General features: G+C 41.1%; 1 protein-coding gene across 2 annotated transcripts in view; it reads left to right on the forward strand.

Annotated features, from left to right (window-relative positions):
* The window catches only part of MSRA (methionine sulfoxide reductase A), a 302,120-nt gene that overhangs the window by 200,768 nt on the left and 82,663 nt on the right, over positions 1 to 18,689 (forward strand). For both annotated transcript variants that reach the window (XM_065631686.1, XM_065631687.1), the window contains one exon: positions 2,894 to 3,000. In XM_065631686.1, the coding sequence (XP_065487758.1) occupies positions 2,894 to 3,000 (107 nt within the window). The remainder of the gene's footprint in view (positions 1 to 2,893; positions 3,001 to 18,689) is intronic.

The raw sequence follows: 18,689 nt of genomic DNA on the forward strand, positions 1-18,689 counted from the left end.
ATTTAGGTACAAATTCATTTAAGTAACAAGTAGAAATAAATGACATTTTAGATTGCATGATTGATCATGTTAAGGCTACACTTTGGGATAATTTTTACAATATATGTTCACTCTTCATAGCTAGTGAATGGTTTAACAGTGCAAGACAACACTTGAGTTCTAGGAGGGGCTGTTACTATTGCACAGTCTGACCTCCTTAACTTTATAATTTCATTACTGACTTTGTGCAGCCCTTTGCACTTTGGTGTATCTTTGGGGAAAATGTATATCTATGATTTTGTCCTGGATATGAAGCTCTCAGGAAAGGGATGTGGCTTCAGGTGCATTGTTCTGATGAGAAATGCTCTTCACCATCTGAGTGTTGCCTTATTTCCCATCTGGATTTTGTATACTTTGGCTTTCAGTTGCCCTACCTAGTTAAGCAACTTTGGCAAGAATAAAGAGCCTGATTTATTCAAGTTATTTCTCTATATATGTATTTGTAAATCAGAGTCTGTTCTCCTCTTAACCTTCCCTTCAATAAATTAATTAAGCTGACCACTTCTCCATTACTATGTAATGGGGCATATGCATATATTAAATAATCTTGTTTATCTTCTCACTCAGAGCACCGTGCACATGAGCTCTTGCTAAACTCATTCTTTGGAAATGGATGCTAGAAACTGGCACACTATGTAGTGATCCTCCATTTATAGAGATTTTTGTAATCTATTCCCTAGTCGGCTGTTAAGTAGTTTGTTAAGCAATAAATAGACTTGTAGAATGCTAGTGCTGAAGCTGAAACATCAATCAGCATTAACATATCCTGGCAAAACTAATGCTCTGCTGGCCTGTACTCATTTTATATCTTACTCTTCAGTAGCTCTGGCTTTACAAGAGCTCCCTACAACCCTAAAATAACTTGCAAAGAAATGAGCAAAATATTCTCTGCCTTGCAGACCACACTATTAAGTATTGATGAAGAGCTGAGTTGTTTTTCTTCTGTGTAACAATGTAACATTTTAGCAGTTAAAAAGTAACCCAAATCATCAGAAAACTCCATAATATTTTTCAGAATCACATTCACTCATGTATACTGTTGGTCACTGAATGGACTTTCTGTCCAAATGCATCTTTGAAAACATTTCTGCATCTTTCAGTTCATCAATATTTCAGTCGGATTTCATTTGTTTATTGTACTATCCTTTAAAGCATTTTTCTGTTTACTTGGAAAGTACAAGAGAGATAAAAGTCATCATGTTTTAATAAGTAGTATTACGTTGATAGCGTCTTTCCCCCCAAGTACCATAGGCTTTTCTCTACCCCTTGCTCTTTGCTTGGGGGTAGCAGGACCTACAGTTTTTCTCCGTTTCATCTCCATCGTCCTGAGAGTTGATGATAATCTTCAAAGGGGTTTCTGTAGCCCGGCGCCGGTCAAAAGACAAATCGTGATCATTTCCAATTTGTCTGGGGTTGCACTCACTCCAGCTTTTTCCGTTATCCAAGTTCACAATAAAACACCAAACTCAAAATTAATACGTTTTATTGCAGCAAAGCGAAAAGTTCTGCTCTAGGATGCAAAATTGAGAATGAGGTTACGAACGACAGGAACCGCAAAACTAATCCTCTGGGTCGTTCTCAAGGCTAAAACTCCTCTCTAAGGCTGTTGTTCGACTTTATGGGATCATCCACAGCAAAGCTGGACACAAGTGTTGCTGCCCGAGGGAAGGGGAATGGATGACGATGAGAGGCAGCGATGCCTTTGGCCAGCGTGGCTGCCCGGGACCGCATGATGCCAAACCAGATCTGGAATAGTCGCCTAAGGGGATAATAATCTTCTCGCTGCTTTGGCCCAGTATTTTATAGTTTCGTAGGTAGAATCCATCTCATATTTTAGAAATTCGGACATAAGCAACTTCATAGAACTAGTCTTTTGAAGGGATTACATTTATCAGCAGTGAAGTGGCTAATCCTTGTACCAAAAGTACTCATTTATGATATAATTTCAAGGAGTTACTGAGTATGTAAAACTAGGGGCTTTTTTTTTCCTTAATATTAGATGTATTATATAAATAAAAGTATTGTATTATTTTCCCATTCATATTATCCACATGTAGATTGCAAGTAGAATTTAGTAGAGATTACATGTATACACATATACAACTATATACTACTACATATTTTCTACTTCTCCCAAACTCAAAAAAATTGTGAAAGCTGTAGGAATGTCATTCTACGGTACTAATGCAGCCAGACTTTCTTTAAGCCTTCTCCTTAGCATAATTCTCTGTCGGACTCCTTGGGAGCTCAGATTTGAGAGCTTCGAAAGAGTCATTTTTTCTCTCCATAACGAGTGGAGAAGATGACAGGAATTGATAACTTCAGAGATAATTCAGCAATACACGCATGATCTTTTAGCAAGCTCATTGCTTTGTGAATAGAGGAGAATAACTTGTTATCTCCAAGGGTATTTTGAACCTTTCTCCCATTAAGAAGTACTCCTCCAGCATAAGAAAATTTTTAAGCACTTGGTAAAATAAACTTTTTTTTTTGTAGCCATTTGCATGGTTCAAAAGAAATATTTTAAGAGTACTTTTGATTACAGTAACTGCAGCTTGGTGATTTAAGGTTTTACATCTGTACTTGACTACTGTCTGATGTACCAAAATGTAAAATGCTCACATTTCATTTGCATGTCATTTAAAAGGAGCTTTCAGACTTGAATCTTTTCAGGACTATTTAACCAAAGAAAGACTTGGACTTCCTAAAAATACCTACCGACTATGCACGGAAGAGATTGTGCTAATCTGGGTGTATGGGACGTCCTAAATTTAGGTCTGTTGAGTTTGTGCCTGCGGCCCAGTCTGGTAGGGAGGCTGATCCTCACGGTGTGATGTGTTTTCTCTCTCCCCAGGAATGCGACAGGGTAATGACATTGGCACACAGTATCGCTCGGCCGTCTACACGCTTTCCCAGGAACAGATGGACGCTGCCTTGAGATCTAAGGAAGAATATCAAAAGGTAACATTGAGCATGACATGGAATTGCTTCACATATAAGCAGAGGTCAAACATGTCACCTATTCACACAAAATCACTTTTTGTTCTGCGCATTGTCTCCGTGTTGCTACTGGAACTCCTTATTCCGATACCAAACTTGCACTGTATTTGCTTTAAATTCCAGCTTTTATGAATACTTTTTTTTTTTTTGGTTGAGTAATTTTTTAACTATGTAGAAAGAAATCCAGCTACTTATGCATTGACAATTTTAATCTCTTCTAGAGTTGTTTTTTTGGGGTTTTTTGGTTTTTTTTCACGTGGGTTGGCTAGAACAAACGTCTGTGATCTGAAAGCTGTTCAAGTGCATCTGGACCTCATACTCTAAAGTGTAGCCAAAATATCAGACATTAGAGTTCTTGAACATTGGGGGAAAGTCCTGATCAATATTTGAGATTGGTAACTCGGGATCACCCACCTGCTGCTTATCAGATACTTCTATCAAGCCATTCCGTAAATGTCTTTGATTAAATGTGGCAGCCCATGACTTAGTAAGATTATTTGTTTTGACACTGGGATTTGTGTGAGAGAAGATTGACCATTTCTCTTTCTAGACACAGTTCTGTTTTTCAGTGAAGATGGATTCTGTCTCTTCCCTGCCAGATAAACTATTATTTAACTAAAGGCAGAGGGATTAGTGTCCTGTAGCGTTCCTGCATTTTAATTGCTGTCTGATCTGCCTAGTGATCTTGACAATGCAAGATCCAGATTCTACAGCAGAGATATAGAAATTCTTAAAACTTACATGAAATAAATTACTCACCTAGGACATCAGAGCAATGGAGAGAGTAAATATTAAGTAGCGCTAAAAGAATATCAGGTTTCTTGCACTCCCTTGTTTTATAACTTCACTGAAGAGCTATGTTGGAGAACCAGAGTTTGTGGTGAATATCTCATGTTACAAAACTGTCTTTCGAAGAGCGAGGTTGTATCAGTCAGAAGCGTGTACCAAGGTATGAACATGAGGTGCGTGTGCTAGAGGCTTGCGTGGCGGTTTGGTTTTCATGAATGTGTGTATGACACTGGTGGGCTGAGCTACGTGTGCGCTGGTTGGCCTGGTTTGTACATGCAGCTGGTGATATTTTGCATGCAAAGAGATGCTCCGAACTGCAAGTAACTCATTTCCAAGTCGTTCTTAGCAGTGTGATAACTGTGCATGTCAATTAGTTTTTCAATGACGTGTACGTTTTCTCAGGAGTAGCTGAACACTTGGGGATAAGTCAGTCTTGCGGGTGTTTATCTTTGTTAACAGAGTGGTTTCTGAAGGTTCGCTATTCACATCTATCATGCAGAACTTCTTTCTACTCATAGTTTACCTTAGAGCCATTGCTTTTCCAAATTGGTTTTGATCCTTTTTGTTAACATCTGCTGACCAGCAGCACACTGCAAATCTCACAGTTTTCAGTTTGCTTTCTCAACTCTACTGTTCTCTGCTGTTATTTGTCATTAAATTAATACTGACTTGAAAGTGAAATTACGGTGTAGAAGATTGCAATATGATATTGCAGACTTTTCCATCATCAAATAGATTTTCTTAATGGCACAATTTAAAATTTACCTACTTTGAAGTCTATCACCATTTGAAAAGTGTGTATAATTAGTACATTTATATAATTAGGCAGAACTCTATAAGTGATCACATGTAGAGTGTTTTTTGCACTGAAGGAAGGGGAAGGAAGGGGCTGTGTTGCCAACTAAGGAAACACACAAATATGTACTGAAATTCCTAGAGGATGTGCAGTTTCTACCTATTATCAACAACAATATCTACAATATCATCTACTGTGACATTTCAGTAGCAGCAGAATGGTTGTACTGGAAATACGCTGAGCAAACAATATGTTCAGGAATCCTTTTTCGTATTAAATATTTTGCATTACATTATTTTAATGTGAATGTAATACAACCACTTCCCTTATTATAGCAGTAATTTAAAATAAATACCAGTACAATAACTGCAATACGTGTGAGTTTTTTGGCACAGCAAATGAATAAACCCAAAATGTAGTTTATTTATTTAGAATCATAGAATCATTCCAGTGGGAAGAGACCCTCAAAATCATCAAGTCCAGCCATAACCTAACTCTGGCACTAAACCATGTTGCTAAGAACCTCGTCTATGCACGTTTTAAACCCCTCCAGGGATGGTGACTCCACCACTGCCTTGTTCCAGTGCCTGACAAACCTTTTCAGGGAGATTTTTTTTCCTAGATTTGTTCACCGAATAATTGTGCATATGCTCTTAGATGTCTTTTTGAGCTGAGGATCTGGAAGAGGTCTAAGAATGGCCTCCAAACAGAAAATGATCTATTTGCTGGATGAGTATTTTCATGAAGACAGGTAGGGTCGTTAATGTAAAGGAAACATTTTTGTTTGTTGAGCATAAAAACCATCCAACCGCAAGGTTTATATCATGAATTCCTGCCTCTGGGACAGGCTGACCTCAGCGTTGGCTCCTCTCTAGAGGTCAGAGAGCCGTGGTCAACTCTGTCTACGCTCTGTGTGGGCTGAGAGGAGCAGATCTGCAGAACCAGTTTATACTGAGGATCCAGAACACGCTATGTGCATTTCACATAATCACAGAATGTCAGGGGTTGGAAGGGACCTGGAAAGCTCATCCAGTGCAATCCCCCCGCTGGAGCAGGAACACCCAGGTGACGTTACACAGGAAGGTGTCCAGGCGGGTTGGAATGTCTGCAGAGAAGGAGACTCCACAACCCCCCTGGGCAGCCTGGGCCAGGCTTTGGCACCCTCACTGAGAAGAAGTTTCTTCTCATATTTAAGTGGAACATACTGTGTTCCAGTTTATACCCATTGCCCCTTGTCCTATCACTGGTTGTCACCAAGAAGAGCCTGGCTCCATCCTCGTGACACTCACCCTTTACATATTTATAACCATGAATGAGGTCACCCCTCAGTCTCCTCTTCTCCAAGCTCAAGAGCCCCAGCTCCCTCAGCCTTTCCTCACACGGGAGATGCTCCACTCCCTTTGTGTGTTCTTCAGCAGCTGCAGTTTGGTCCTCTGGACCACGTGCCACCAGCAGATGGAAGTCAATGGTGCCTTTCTGGTTTAGCTCCATCAATAATAATTGGGTTCATCCATCCCCAGACCACTCTGCGATGTGAACCAAAGCATGGCAAGTGACAGTGGTCGGGAGATTTCCTACAAGAACGCACTTCTACTCCAAACTGAACCACTAATGGAGCTTATACCTTTAGGGTAGTGCCATGCTTGAGTGGAGAGATACTATAGTTAAGTGCAGCGCATCCCCAACTCCCACCAGCCTATGAGTGAGAATTGTAATGCGCTTTGAGCCCGAGTCTCCTGCAAGGTTACGTCTGTTTTAAGTTGTGGAACTTGTTGCTGATTCATGCAGCTGTTTTCACAGCTGAGAAATGGCAAGACAGCGATGAATATGCATTGAGCCATGCGTCTTTAGCTGTTGATGAAGCCGAATGCATACAGGGTCGGCGAGTGGTAAAATATATTATAAAGCAATAGTGCTGCCGGTAAATTGTAACACAATGTAAGTGTAATCAGGAAAACATCAAATGAGGGCCAGGGCTTGGTGAAAGTGCTGCGAATGAGCTGTTCCATCAGTTTTGCCTGAAGCCGAAGTTTTTTAATACAGTTGAACCTGAGGTTACTCAATTTTCGAGACAGTTGCTAGGCTGGATTTGGTTTTCAAATGAATTATCTAAATCCAAATAGTGAAATCAGAGTGGGAAGAAGTTTGTATGTATTTTTTTTTGTTTGTTTCTGAATCAGAGGCCTGCATTTGTTTTGTCAAGTACTGACACTGGGTTTTCAGACTCCAAGAATATACCGAGTCCCTTCCCTTCATGTGTGACTTACATTAAAGTAGCATCTCCAAAATGCCAACATCTCTGCATCCTTGTGTAGGACAGCACCTCAAATGAACATCATGCACAGTGAGCAAACCACAGGTCTATTAATTTGTTACAAAATCAAATATTTGATAGGGGAAAATCCTTCCACAAAGCAACTAAAGGGCCACTCTGTGAACAAATATTAATGAATTGAGTCTTGAGCTCTTGACAGAGGTGCTGAGTGATAAGTAGATATGAAGCTCCTGGTTTGTTATAGCCGAGAGATGTTGGTAGGAGAGTCACTGTCATTTGGTCTTGCGATTTGGAAAGAGTAATAATGGCTCAAAGAGACAAGAATGTAGAAATGTTGAGATTTTATGAAGACATTAAAAATGTGGCCTTTAGTGAAGTCCAGAGAACTGGAATGGAGTGGTTTTTACTGAACATAGAGGAAATGTAGATGAAGTACAGAAGTTACTTTATTTTTTATAAATTATTGATTAGAAATCGATAGAGCTTTGCTAGAAGTAATGCAATACTTCTTTTTTTTTTTCTTGTCTGTATGATTTGGACTGTAAGGCTATAATCTTGGTATAATCTTGGAAAGTTTCTCTGCAGGAGTGTATTGTGATGCTGATAGAAATCCCCTCTGAAATCTAAACCAGCTAGTCAACAGATTGAGAAAACAAATCAGATAAAACAATAACTGCACCAAAGCCAGATTTACAACGAAAAACAAGAAACAAGCCATGCTAATTGTCTGCTCTGGGACCTGCAAATACGTTTCAGAAGTTCAAAAAGTATTGTAAGTGGAAGTGATTAAATTTAAAAGTTAAAATTTAGAATAAATATAAAAAATCCAGGCAGTTGAAACTAACCCATTGCCCAATCTGTTGCTCTGTAGAACAGCCTCTTTGTGGAAATGTTGGTACCTATAAAACTGTAGGTGGGTAGACTTTCTGGAGATCTTGAAAGGGATGGTATATGATGCTCAGAGGAGGGACTGGATCACATTGCAGCCATAGAAAATATGTTTTAGTGAAGGTCTGAAGAAGATGCTCAGTTAAATGACTGAAACTACCTTTGACTTGGTCAAATACTCATTTTTCTTTGCATTTCATCAAACGGCAATTTCTGTTAATTTAACAAAAGACCTGACCTGAAGAACATGAATTTGATCCAACATCTAAAATGTCTTTTATGAGTCAAGCAACCAAACGATCAACAAGCTGGACTAAATTCCCTATTGGTGTAAGTCCAGAGTTAATATTTTTGTACAACGGGATAATTTTACCTATTCATTGCATATTTACTCATATGCAGCTCACATCCTCCAGCTGATAACTTCAAACGTACCGTTTGGTTTCACAGATGTAGGTATAGGAGCATCTGAACCTGAAGCACCATTGGCTTTTCTCTGTACTTCTGGGTTTGTTTTTTGTTTTGTTTTCTGCACTGATTTTGCAGTGATGGGTTATATGGGGGGGAATGGGTAGGTTTTGTGTGGGAAGAACGAGGATAAAGATTATTTTACACAGTTGTAGATTTACAGTGCTATCGTTCATTTGCAATGGCCAACTTTCAGTGTGGCTACAGATACATGAGACCACTCCTGATCCTGAACTTGCAACATACTGAATTTACTCTCAATTAGTTTTGGTAGTTTCCATGAAGCTCCTCTGTGATGGGATAGACAGACACCATGACTTGGCCAAGAGCTGAAAACCAGCTGTTGGACAGTGGTTGAAACTCCCTTATTTCCTTGTGCAGTAGAAGCTCTTCCACAAGCAGGACTACACTCCTGTTGAAGGACTCAACCAATCTCTGACCTGGGAGTTCACGTTTACCCAAAATTAGGTGTGTGCTCAGCCATGGGACACAGTCCCGAGGCCTGATTTGGTTCCTCACACCTAGTGCTGTTGGGGAAGCTCCAGCATACAGGATGAGAAGAAACGGCCTCGAGTGGCACCAGGGGAGGTTGAGGTTGGATCTTCGGAACAATTTCTTCCTGGGAAGGGCTGTCAGACATTGGAACAGGCTGCCCAGGGCAGTGGTGGAGTCACCATCCCTGGAGGGGTTGAACAGACGTGGAGATGAGGTTCTCAGGGACAATGGCAGTGCCAGGGGTGGGTTAGTGGCTGGACTTGATGATCATGAGGGTGTTTTCCAACCAAGATGATTTTATGATTCTATCTCCCAGCTGGCCTGCAGCTGCCACTCTACACCACACCAGTATTCCTTGGGGTCTATATCATATCTGCCAGTCCTGTCTAGATACCTGAAATTCCCTGGGCACCTCAAATAGTGCTAAATACCTGTATTTAAGTAGTTGACTTTAGGCACATCCTGATCTCTTGTCACTGCAATGGAAGTTCAGATGCCTAATTCACATGTGTGTCTCACCAGGCTGTGATGGATGGATGTGTTCTGCAGGATAAGGGAAACAGAATAACAGAACTGTTGGGGTTGGAAGGGACCTCTGGAGATCATCCAGTCCAACCCACCTGCTCACGCAGGGTCACCAGAGCAGATCACACAGGTCGGTCCAGGCGGGTTTGAATGTCTGCAGAGAAGGAGACTCCACAGCCGCTCTGGGCAGCCTGGGCCAGGCTCTGGCACCTCCCAGCAAAGAAGTTTCTCCTCGTGTTCACATGGACCTTCCTGTGTTTCAGTCTGTGCCCGTTGCCCCTCACCCTGGTGTTGGGCACCCCTGAAGAGTCTGGTCCATCCTCTTGATACCCAGCCTGGAGATATTTATTGCAAATATAAGATAAGAACCCTTTCAGCTTCTCTTCTTCAGCTGAACAGCCCCAGCTCTCTCAGTGTCTCCTCATCACAAAGATGCTCCAGACCCCTCAGCATCTTTGTGTCCCTCCACTGGACTCTCTCCAGTAATTCCTTGTCCTTCTTCAACTGGGGAGCCCAGAACTGGACACACAACTGCAGATGGGGCCTCCCCAGGGCAGAGCAGAGCGGGAGGAACAACCTCCCTCCCCCTGCTGCTCACACTCTTCCTCATGCACCCCAGGTCCCATTGGCCTCTTGGCCACAGGGCGCATTGTTGGCTCATGGTCACCCTGTTGTCCCCCAGAACTCCCAGGTCCTTCTCTGCAGAGCTGCTTTCCAGCAGCTCAGCCCCAACCTGCACTGGTGCCTGGGGTTGTTCCTCCCCAGGTGCAGGACCCTCCACTTTCCCATTGTTGTACCTCATCAGGTTCTTCTCTGCCCAGCCCTCCAGCCTGGCCAGGTCTCGCTGAATGGCAGCACAGCAAACTGACCAGTGTAAGAGGCCACAATGTCTACAGCTCAGCAATCCAACAGATAGTGGGAAACTTTCATCACCCTCCTGTGGGATGATGTGGGAACAAACCAGAAAAACCCTCAGCTGCAAAACCAAGAGATATTTGGTATCATCACAGAAAAGAGGAGGGATTTAAAAGCTGGAGTTGCCTGGCCAGAGCAATGAGCTTTGGAGCAGAAACCTGCAAGGAAATGAAGTGGTCAGGATTGTGTTTGTCAAGGCTGGAGGAAAGACTATTTACAGACATAGAGGCAAGAAGTACCTTTCCATAGATTAATTTTGGAGACATTTTTGAATGGAGCAATATACTGAATGTTGCAAAGTCAGTGTTCCAGCTTCTATGTGGTGTAGGTGTGGAGGACCAAGTTCTTTTCTCATGACATATCAACAGCATAATGTTCATTGAGAATTTGTCTTATACTAGAAAGACTTCAAGATCTTTGCAGTTTCTCGATGAGGTTCTTAGGGACATGGTTTAGAGGTGGACTTGACAGTATGAGGTTAATGGTTGGACTTGATGATCTTAAAGGTCGTTTCCATCCAAAATGATTCTATGATTCTAGGACCAAGTAGTTCTGAGATTTTAGTTGCATGAAGGAATGTCTTGTGGAGTGAATTTAAAACATTCAGCTGTGGGTTTGTGTAACGTGCTGTGGGAGTTTAGAAAATGCTTTGGCTGGGAGACAGCTTTTCACATGGTTTTTGGTTGGGAGAAGTTAAATAGCTCTTTTGAAAAGTAGGTTGTTGTTATTAAAGCAATACAACAAAGTCAATAAAAAAATAACACCTGCTTACTCCTCTCCAAATTATGTCTGTTTCAGAGCTTTATGTATCGAATTATCGTTGTTTCACTCTGATGTGAATAGTAGCTACTTGATTCCTGATTGATGGTGGTAGTTCTCATGAAAATAAACAAACATGATCTGATAAGCTAAGCCATTATTTATTTTGTAATCACTCATCTGTACTACAGAGATACCCTTTTTATGTTCATCCCTCTCTGAGAAAGGTGCATTCAGCTACGGATGAGGAGGTTTCGTGTGAGCAGTTGCCAACTCTTTCCATATCATAATACCTTAAACTGCAGAAAATTTGACTTTGTCACTCCAAGAAAATTTGGTCACCTTGCAACAGCAAGAAAGCTCAAAACTGATTGATACACACTTTCTTGATGACAGTGGTAACAAGATAAAAGCTTTAATGGCACAAACTTAGGATTCTGTAGTTGGCTTGTTTGAGTTTCTCAGAATAAATGTGTCTGTGAAATGACCTGTCCTATTGTCAACACTGATAAACAACCCGCTTGTACCTTCTTTGTTGAACTTATGCTGAAATGCATCTATATGATGCATTGATAAAGTTTTATTGTCCTCTGCTGTGTCTATTATCTTCCACCTTTTTGTCAGGGAACTCTGTTATAATAGACATGGTCAGCACACTATGGTTTTCTTCTCAGCGATAACTTATAACTTCAGAGTTTGTCCAATATAATAGTTACTGTTCATCTGACTTTTCTTTCTTAATAAATTTTCCTGTGTTGCTGTGCTGTAGAATTTCATCTCGTGTCATGGGAGGAAAAACATTTTAACACTACCAAGATGACTTTATATTAAAATAGTGAAATGTACAGGATGTATATGTCCATATGAAAACACAAATGAGCATCCCTGGAAAGCACAGGAAGACTAAGGACACCTCTGAAAATTCACTGAGGCAGAGGTGAAGTGCTGCCATCCTATGCTGGGTGCAGCATTTTACCAATTGCAGACTATTTCTGTTCCTCTTGATGCAGCAACAGCACAAGGCAAGGTTTTTTTAGCTTTTGATTCTGCATATATCCTGTTCATTTGATCAAAGGCCGGGTGTTTCACTTAGCCCTTTGACTGCTGCAAATATAGATAATCGTGCATTTGAATTTAGAAGTATGAACAACATTATGAAACCATACTTTCTATTTTACAATCATTTTTTCATCTAGGAGGTCATGGAGTTCAGCAAAGAAGCCATTTGCTTCTTTGTACTGTGAATGTGAAGCCAGTGCTTCAAGCTAACACTTATATTGCACATTTAAACTAATATTAGAAATTGCCCTACAATAAACTAATGTAAATATCGAATTGATTTGACTGCAAGAATGGTTTGTAAATCTAAACATTTCCTGCTTTCTGTTGCTTGCTCCGTTCAGCTTGTCAGTAATGTAAAAGCATCCTAAATGTGTCTAGACATCAAGTTTTCACAGAATCACAGAATCATTTTGGTTGGAAGAGACCCTCAGGATCATCGAGTCCAAGCTTAACCTAACTCTAGCACTAAACCATCTCCCTAAGAACCAGGTCTAAACGCCTCTTAAACACCTTCAGGGATGGTGACTCCACCACCTCCCTGGGCAGCCTGTTCCAATGCCCGACGGCCCTTTCCAGGAAGAATTTTTTCGTAATATCCAATCTAAACCTCCCCTGGCCCAACTCGAGGCCATTTCCTCTTGTCCTATCATATACTTAGGCAGATGAGTTCCCAGTCTTCAGGGCAGATCTCCATACTGATCTAGAAGATGATGATTTAAAGGACTAAGTTGACTTGCCTACAAGAGTCTAGTGCCATTTGAGATGTCCTACCCCATCTGACCTGGCCTCCAGCTGCCACTCCAGCTGGGCACAGATCTCTTACGGGTCCCAGGTCACACCAATATTGTGGATTCTGTAGTGATTCCAAGACACCGAAGCCTGTAACTCTGTTCCACATGGTTCAATGGCATCCAGGATCATTCTGAAGGGCTTCTAGTTCAGACTTTTGAGTTTCTTGACCTTGATTATGCATCTGATATAGCACTCTAGAAGTTTCACAAGTGCATTAAATGTCAGGAGCATAAATTTGATAATGATATTAATATTAGTAATGATGGTTTAAGTGTACACAGTGATTTACAGGGAACAGGATATAGTTTTTTTCTCTTAAGGAAGCTTTCAAGGAGCCTAGTTTAACTAAGAGATTAGTTGTGGAGAGGACATAACAAAATAGTCTAGAAGAAGGTCAAGGCAAAAGAAAGATTATTATGATTAACTGTTGCTGTTCTGTGTCAGACCTTGTTGTTTTGGGGTTAAATGTAGCCCTTAAAACTGACATAAGCAAAAATTTCCAGGAAACAAAAACCGAGAAATCATCTTGAGATTTGTTGAGTCTCGAGATGTGTTGAATCTCAGGATGGTTTTGAGAATGTTGTGTCTTAATTCTGCTCTGGCCTTTGAATCCAGCTATTTCCAGGTTAAAGATAAGGCTTGTATTGGGACTCTCTGCATTGATCTGGAGAGAGGAAAAGGAGTTAGCGTGGTTTATAGTTTCCACGCAAATTAAAAAAATTAAACAAAAAGCCTTTCTTTTTAAAAAAAATGACACATGCTTTTTTAATGGGCATGATGAAGTCTGGGAGTATTACTTCTGCTTTCCAGTTTGCTTATCCTTAGTGCAAAGCTGTGGCATCCAAAGAACACTATTCAAACCCCAAGTTTTCTCAGTGACAAAAGTGTGCCTTAGCCAGAATTAATTTAATTAAGAATTCAAGTTAAGTACTCATGGAACGTTTTTCCACTGTTTATCCAACTCTAAAATACAAAGCTGAGAATTTATCTGAAACAGGGCTTTTGAAGTCAGGTAGAAGAACATAATGGCACTTCAAAAAGTTCTGAGCACCACAAAGCTCACTCCTGGAAACAACAGATACTCAACATTTATAAAATAAGCTGCTTGAGTAGCTAACTATTGGCATAGGAGTATCCGCTTAAGCACTCGGTTCAAACAATTTGATAACCAGATGTACTACAGCATGGATTGACAATTGTTATACCCTGATGAAGTTGCTTTTTAACTTTTGTTATGTTTGCTTAAATGCCTCTCAAGTTTTTTTTGCAGGACTAAATGCAGATCAGCTGCACAGCTGCAAATCCAGAGCAACACCATTAGAATCAATGGAATTACTTTGGATTTCCAGTAATGCAATTGAGATAAAAACCTGGCCCATGAGTTTCTTTAATTTCAGCATTTTTATTCCCCAATGAATTGTCAGAGAATTCTGTGTATTGTTTTCTGTTTGAAGTATGCCACTCAGAGAAATATAGCTCTCAGCTTTAGGGAAAAGTCGTCAATACTTCCTGGAAAGAAAAATCAGAGCATGCTTTAGCAAGTGACATTGTCATGTCTGTTGTGATCTTTTTGCATCAAGATCTTTGTCTCCTTTATTGACTTCCACAGATCGCTTGTAGACTAATCCGTTAGTTTTTTAGATCCAGGGCATCTGCTGATTTCAGGAAGAGCTTGATTGCGGAAAAAGGTCAGAATGGGCTTTTTGGTTGATGGGCAGTACTATCAACTGTATTATCAGACTTATCCGAGAGCTTTGTGAGACTGCAGATATTGATGTTTGGTGGATAAGGAATTAGTTGGATGGTCGCATCCAGAGAGTAGTGGTCAATGGCTCAGTGTCTCTATGGAGATCAGTGACAAGTGCTGTCCTTCAAGGGTCTGTATTGGAACCGGCACTGTTTTAATATCTTCATCAGTGACATAGACAGTGGGTTCGAGTGCACCCTCAGCAGGTGACACCAAGCTGAGTGGATCAGTTGACACGCCTGAGGGACGGGATCCATCCAGAGGGACCTGGACAAGGTCAAGAAGTGCGGCCATATGAACTTCATGAGGTTCAACAAGGCCAAGTACAAGGTCCTGCACCGGGGTCAGAGCAACTGCTGGTATCTGCACAGGCTGGGGATGAAGGGATGGAGAGCAGCCCCCAGGAGAAGGACTCGGGGTGCTGGGGGGTGAAAAGACTGGACATGAGCTGACAATCTGCACTTGCAGCCTAGAGGCCAATTGTATCTTAGGCTGCATCACAAGGAGCGTGGGCAGCAGGTGGAGGTTGGTGATCCTGCCCCTCTGCTCCGCTCTGGTGAGACCCCCCTGCAGTGCTGGTCCAGCTCTGGGGTCCTCAGCACAGGACACACATGGACCTGCTGGAGAGGGGCCAGAGGAGCCCCAGAAATGATCCGAGGCTGGACCAGCTCTGCTGGGAGGACAGGCTGAGAGAGCTGGGGGGTTCAGCTGGAGAACAGAAGCTCCAGGGAGACCTTATTGTTGCCTTTCTGTACTTAAAAGGGGCCGATAATAAAGATGGAGACAGACTTTTGAGCAGGGCCTGTTGCAATAGGACAAGGGGTGATGGTTTTAAACTGAAAGAGAAGAGATTCAGAGCAGCCAGAAAGACAGAAAGAAGAAATTGTTTGTGCAGAGGGTGGTGAGAGCCTGGCCCAGGTTGGCCAGAGAGGTGGTGGATGAAGCATCCCTGGAGACATCCCAGGCCAGGCTGGACGGGGCTCTGAGCAACCTGAGCTGGTGCAGATGTCCCTGCTCATGGCAGGGGGGGCACTGGGGGAGCTTTGAAGGTCCCTTCCCACCCAAACTATTCTGATTCTATGATTAAAACAGACCCGGCTAGGAAAAGTCAAGAGATCTCTCTTTGTGTTAATGTATATCCATCATTCCCAAGAAACCACGGAACTACAACAGATACTACTATAAGTATTTTCTCAATGGTGTGTCATTGGTCTTAAACTGCTATATAAATCTTATTCGTACACAAGCATATGGGATTATGAGAGATTTTGTTAAGAGCTGCTGTGAAACACAAAGGAGGAGACCTTCTGGGCAGACGCTGCCATCTTTAGATATTTGGGTGTGTGTGAGGACATAGAGGGATGGGATTTGCCTGAGTTCAGCCCTGTTTTATAAAATTCAAGTTCAGGAGTCTCTGCTTCTGTGACTTTGATTTTAGTGAGTGACTCTATAGTTAGTAATTTTGTCATCTTATACTGCAGGACTTGTGGTGAGGTACCACGTAGATGGACGTGTGCGTTCGCACCAGGCAGTGCTGACACGCAAGATCAAACAAAGCCCACATTACAGCTCTCCAATGAGCACATGGAGAAAATCAGTTCTTGTGCCTTTCTCTCTTCATTTTCCCACTGCAAGTTTATTTCAGCATTTATTTGTTGTTTGTTTCCTGCCCACGTTGTTTGGTAACTCTCTTGCTTGCCAGGATCTTCTGTCATTTGTCCTTGCCCCACATCCCATTCTTCCTAGTTTCACATTTTCCCCCTCTTTAAATTTTCCAATTTCTTCCTCAGGCTTATGTTTTGGAAAAATCTTACCCGCTTTTCATCCTTGCAGACAAAGATCAACTTGTATTTTTTTTTAGTTGACCTTTACTAGATGCCATTTAGTCATGGGGTCTAAAAGTAAATCTAACTACCCAGCATATCAAGGTGGAGAAAATATATTCCATCTTCCTGCTGCCTAAAGCATCCTAAGGTACCTCCTACTGCAGGACCACGTAGGTGTCCTTGGCCACTACAGAAAATGTCCTCAAAGACTGAGAAATCATCTCAAGTTGACGCAGTGCTCACAGCCCCCAGGACTTTTTGCTCCGTAGTTTTTGGTCCTGACCTTTCCCCAAGCAACCAGCTTCCTACGGTTTATCGAGGTCGATTTATTTCTGTTCTGGCTGCTCCTTTCTCCTTTGCTTGGCTTATTTTTAGGTGACTCAGTTAAACCACATCTTTGTCAATTTTTTAGAGGAACTGTATTTAAGGTGTTCATAGGAAAAAAACTCTTTTACACATAAAGGCACTTTGTAAGCTAGTAGAGAAAGGCACAATGAAGACCCATGGCTAGAAGCTTAAACTAGGCAAAGGTATTTATGTTTTACAAAGAAACATAGTGATAGGACAAGGGGTGATGGCTTTAAACTGAAAGAGGGTGGATTTAGAGTAGATACAAGGAAGAAATTCTTCCCCATGAGGGTGGTGAGACACTGGAACAGGCTGCCCAGGGAAGATGTGGATGTTCCATCCCTGGAAATGTTCAAGGGCAGGTTGGACGCGGCTTTGGGCAACCTGGTCTGGGTGAAGGTGTCGCTGCCCATGGCAGATGATCTTTAATGTCCCTTCCAACCCAAACCATTCTCTGATTTGTAACAGCAGGTGACTGACAGTGAAAGCCATGGACCCATCATCTCATGAGAATAGTCAGTATTATTCTGTAATAATAATTATTATTATTTTTCAACTGGAGATGGGTGTAGTCAAAATCATAGCTTTACACCAAAGTTCTCCTATCAATGACTTTCACCAAAAAGGTTTTTTTAATTTAGCTGTGAACTCCCGTGAAGTTTTTGCCTTTTAAAATCAGCTTTTTTCTTTTAAAACATAGATACCAGAACTAGATACAATATCCCAGAGTGAACTTAATCAATAACATAATTTAAGATCAAATTACCTCTCTGGGCACACTGCTGTTTATACACATATTTTTGTAGGTGTCGTCTTCATTCTTTGTTCCTAGACGTCCAATTTTGGATTTGAATTTCCTAGAAGCAGAATTTGAGATTTAACTGTGTTACAATGATCTGACCTGTGCAGTGTGAGCGCCCCAACATTGTCAGCATTCACTGTAACTCTGACCTTCATGTGATATTCCAATTTTACCAGCGCTAATTTTATAATTCTTTCAAAGGCACAGGCAAGACTTGATGACTGTGCTTTGTAAGAGTCCTGATGAAGTTCCATCTTAATCCAGTTATAATTTACTGTGTTGATCACGTGTAGCATTTCTTTTTTTATTAAAATAGTTATATGGTACTAAATCAAACATGAAATATTAGCTGTAGTGTATTGACAAAGTTTCCTTTGTCAGCTAAACTTATAATCTCATCAAAGAAAGATGTTTGGTTTATATTTGACTTGTATTCTAGAAAACCATGTTGATTGGCACTAATTATATTCCTTACCATTTGAATGTCATTTCATTTGTTTGCTTGTTTTTGTTTTTAACCAAGTACAAATTGGCAGAGTGTTGCATGTATTGTCTTACTTGTCCTTTTTAAAGTGCTGCAGGAAACCAGCGCTCATTCTCTCTTTTAGAATATTCAATACCGGCCATCCATTGATTGTATGAAACCCACTTTTTTCTAAAAAGTTGAAAAATTAGGCAACTTTGGGCTTATTAGCCAATTCTTCATGGTAAAGGACTCCCAAATGCAAACTTCAAGGCTCAGTGTTTGCATTCCTTAAAGAAAATGTCCCAGATATATATATAAATATATATATGGAAAATACAATACGTTCCAGAAGTGTCTGACCAGTTATCGTAGAAAATCTGGAAAATTAGTTGCCTCTAGCAAATATAATTTGACAACAACTTTCAGGCCAAAAGGTGAAGTGTTGTGAAGCTTAAACACCCCTGGAAATCTTCTGAAAAAGGACGAGTTAGAAAATCACGGTGAGGGATTGCAGCATCCCTCCTCCTTCTCCACATACACACACAAACGTGAGCTTCTAGTATCATCTCCCTCATTTTACTTTCTGTAATATTTTTTATTTTTCTCTCAATCAGCTAATTACATGTTGGATGATTATTTTTCATCCAACACTTCTTGCCACTATATATACGTGGCTGCTATTTTATGTGCCAACAAT

The sequence above is a fragment of the Caloenas nicobarica genome, chromosome 3 (genome assembly GCF_036013445.1).
Source record: "Caloenas nicobarica isolate bCalNic1 chromosome 3, bCalNic1.hap1, whole genome shotgun sequence".
Lineage (NCBI taxonomy): Eukaryota > Metazoa > Chordata > Aves > Columbiformes > Columbidae > Caloenas > Caloenas nicobarica.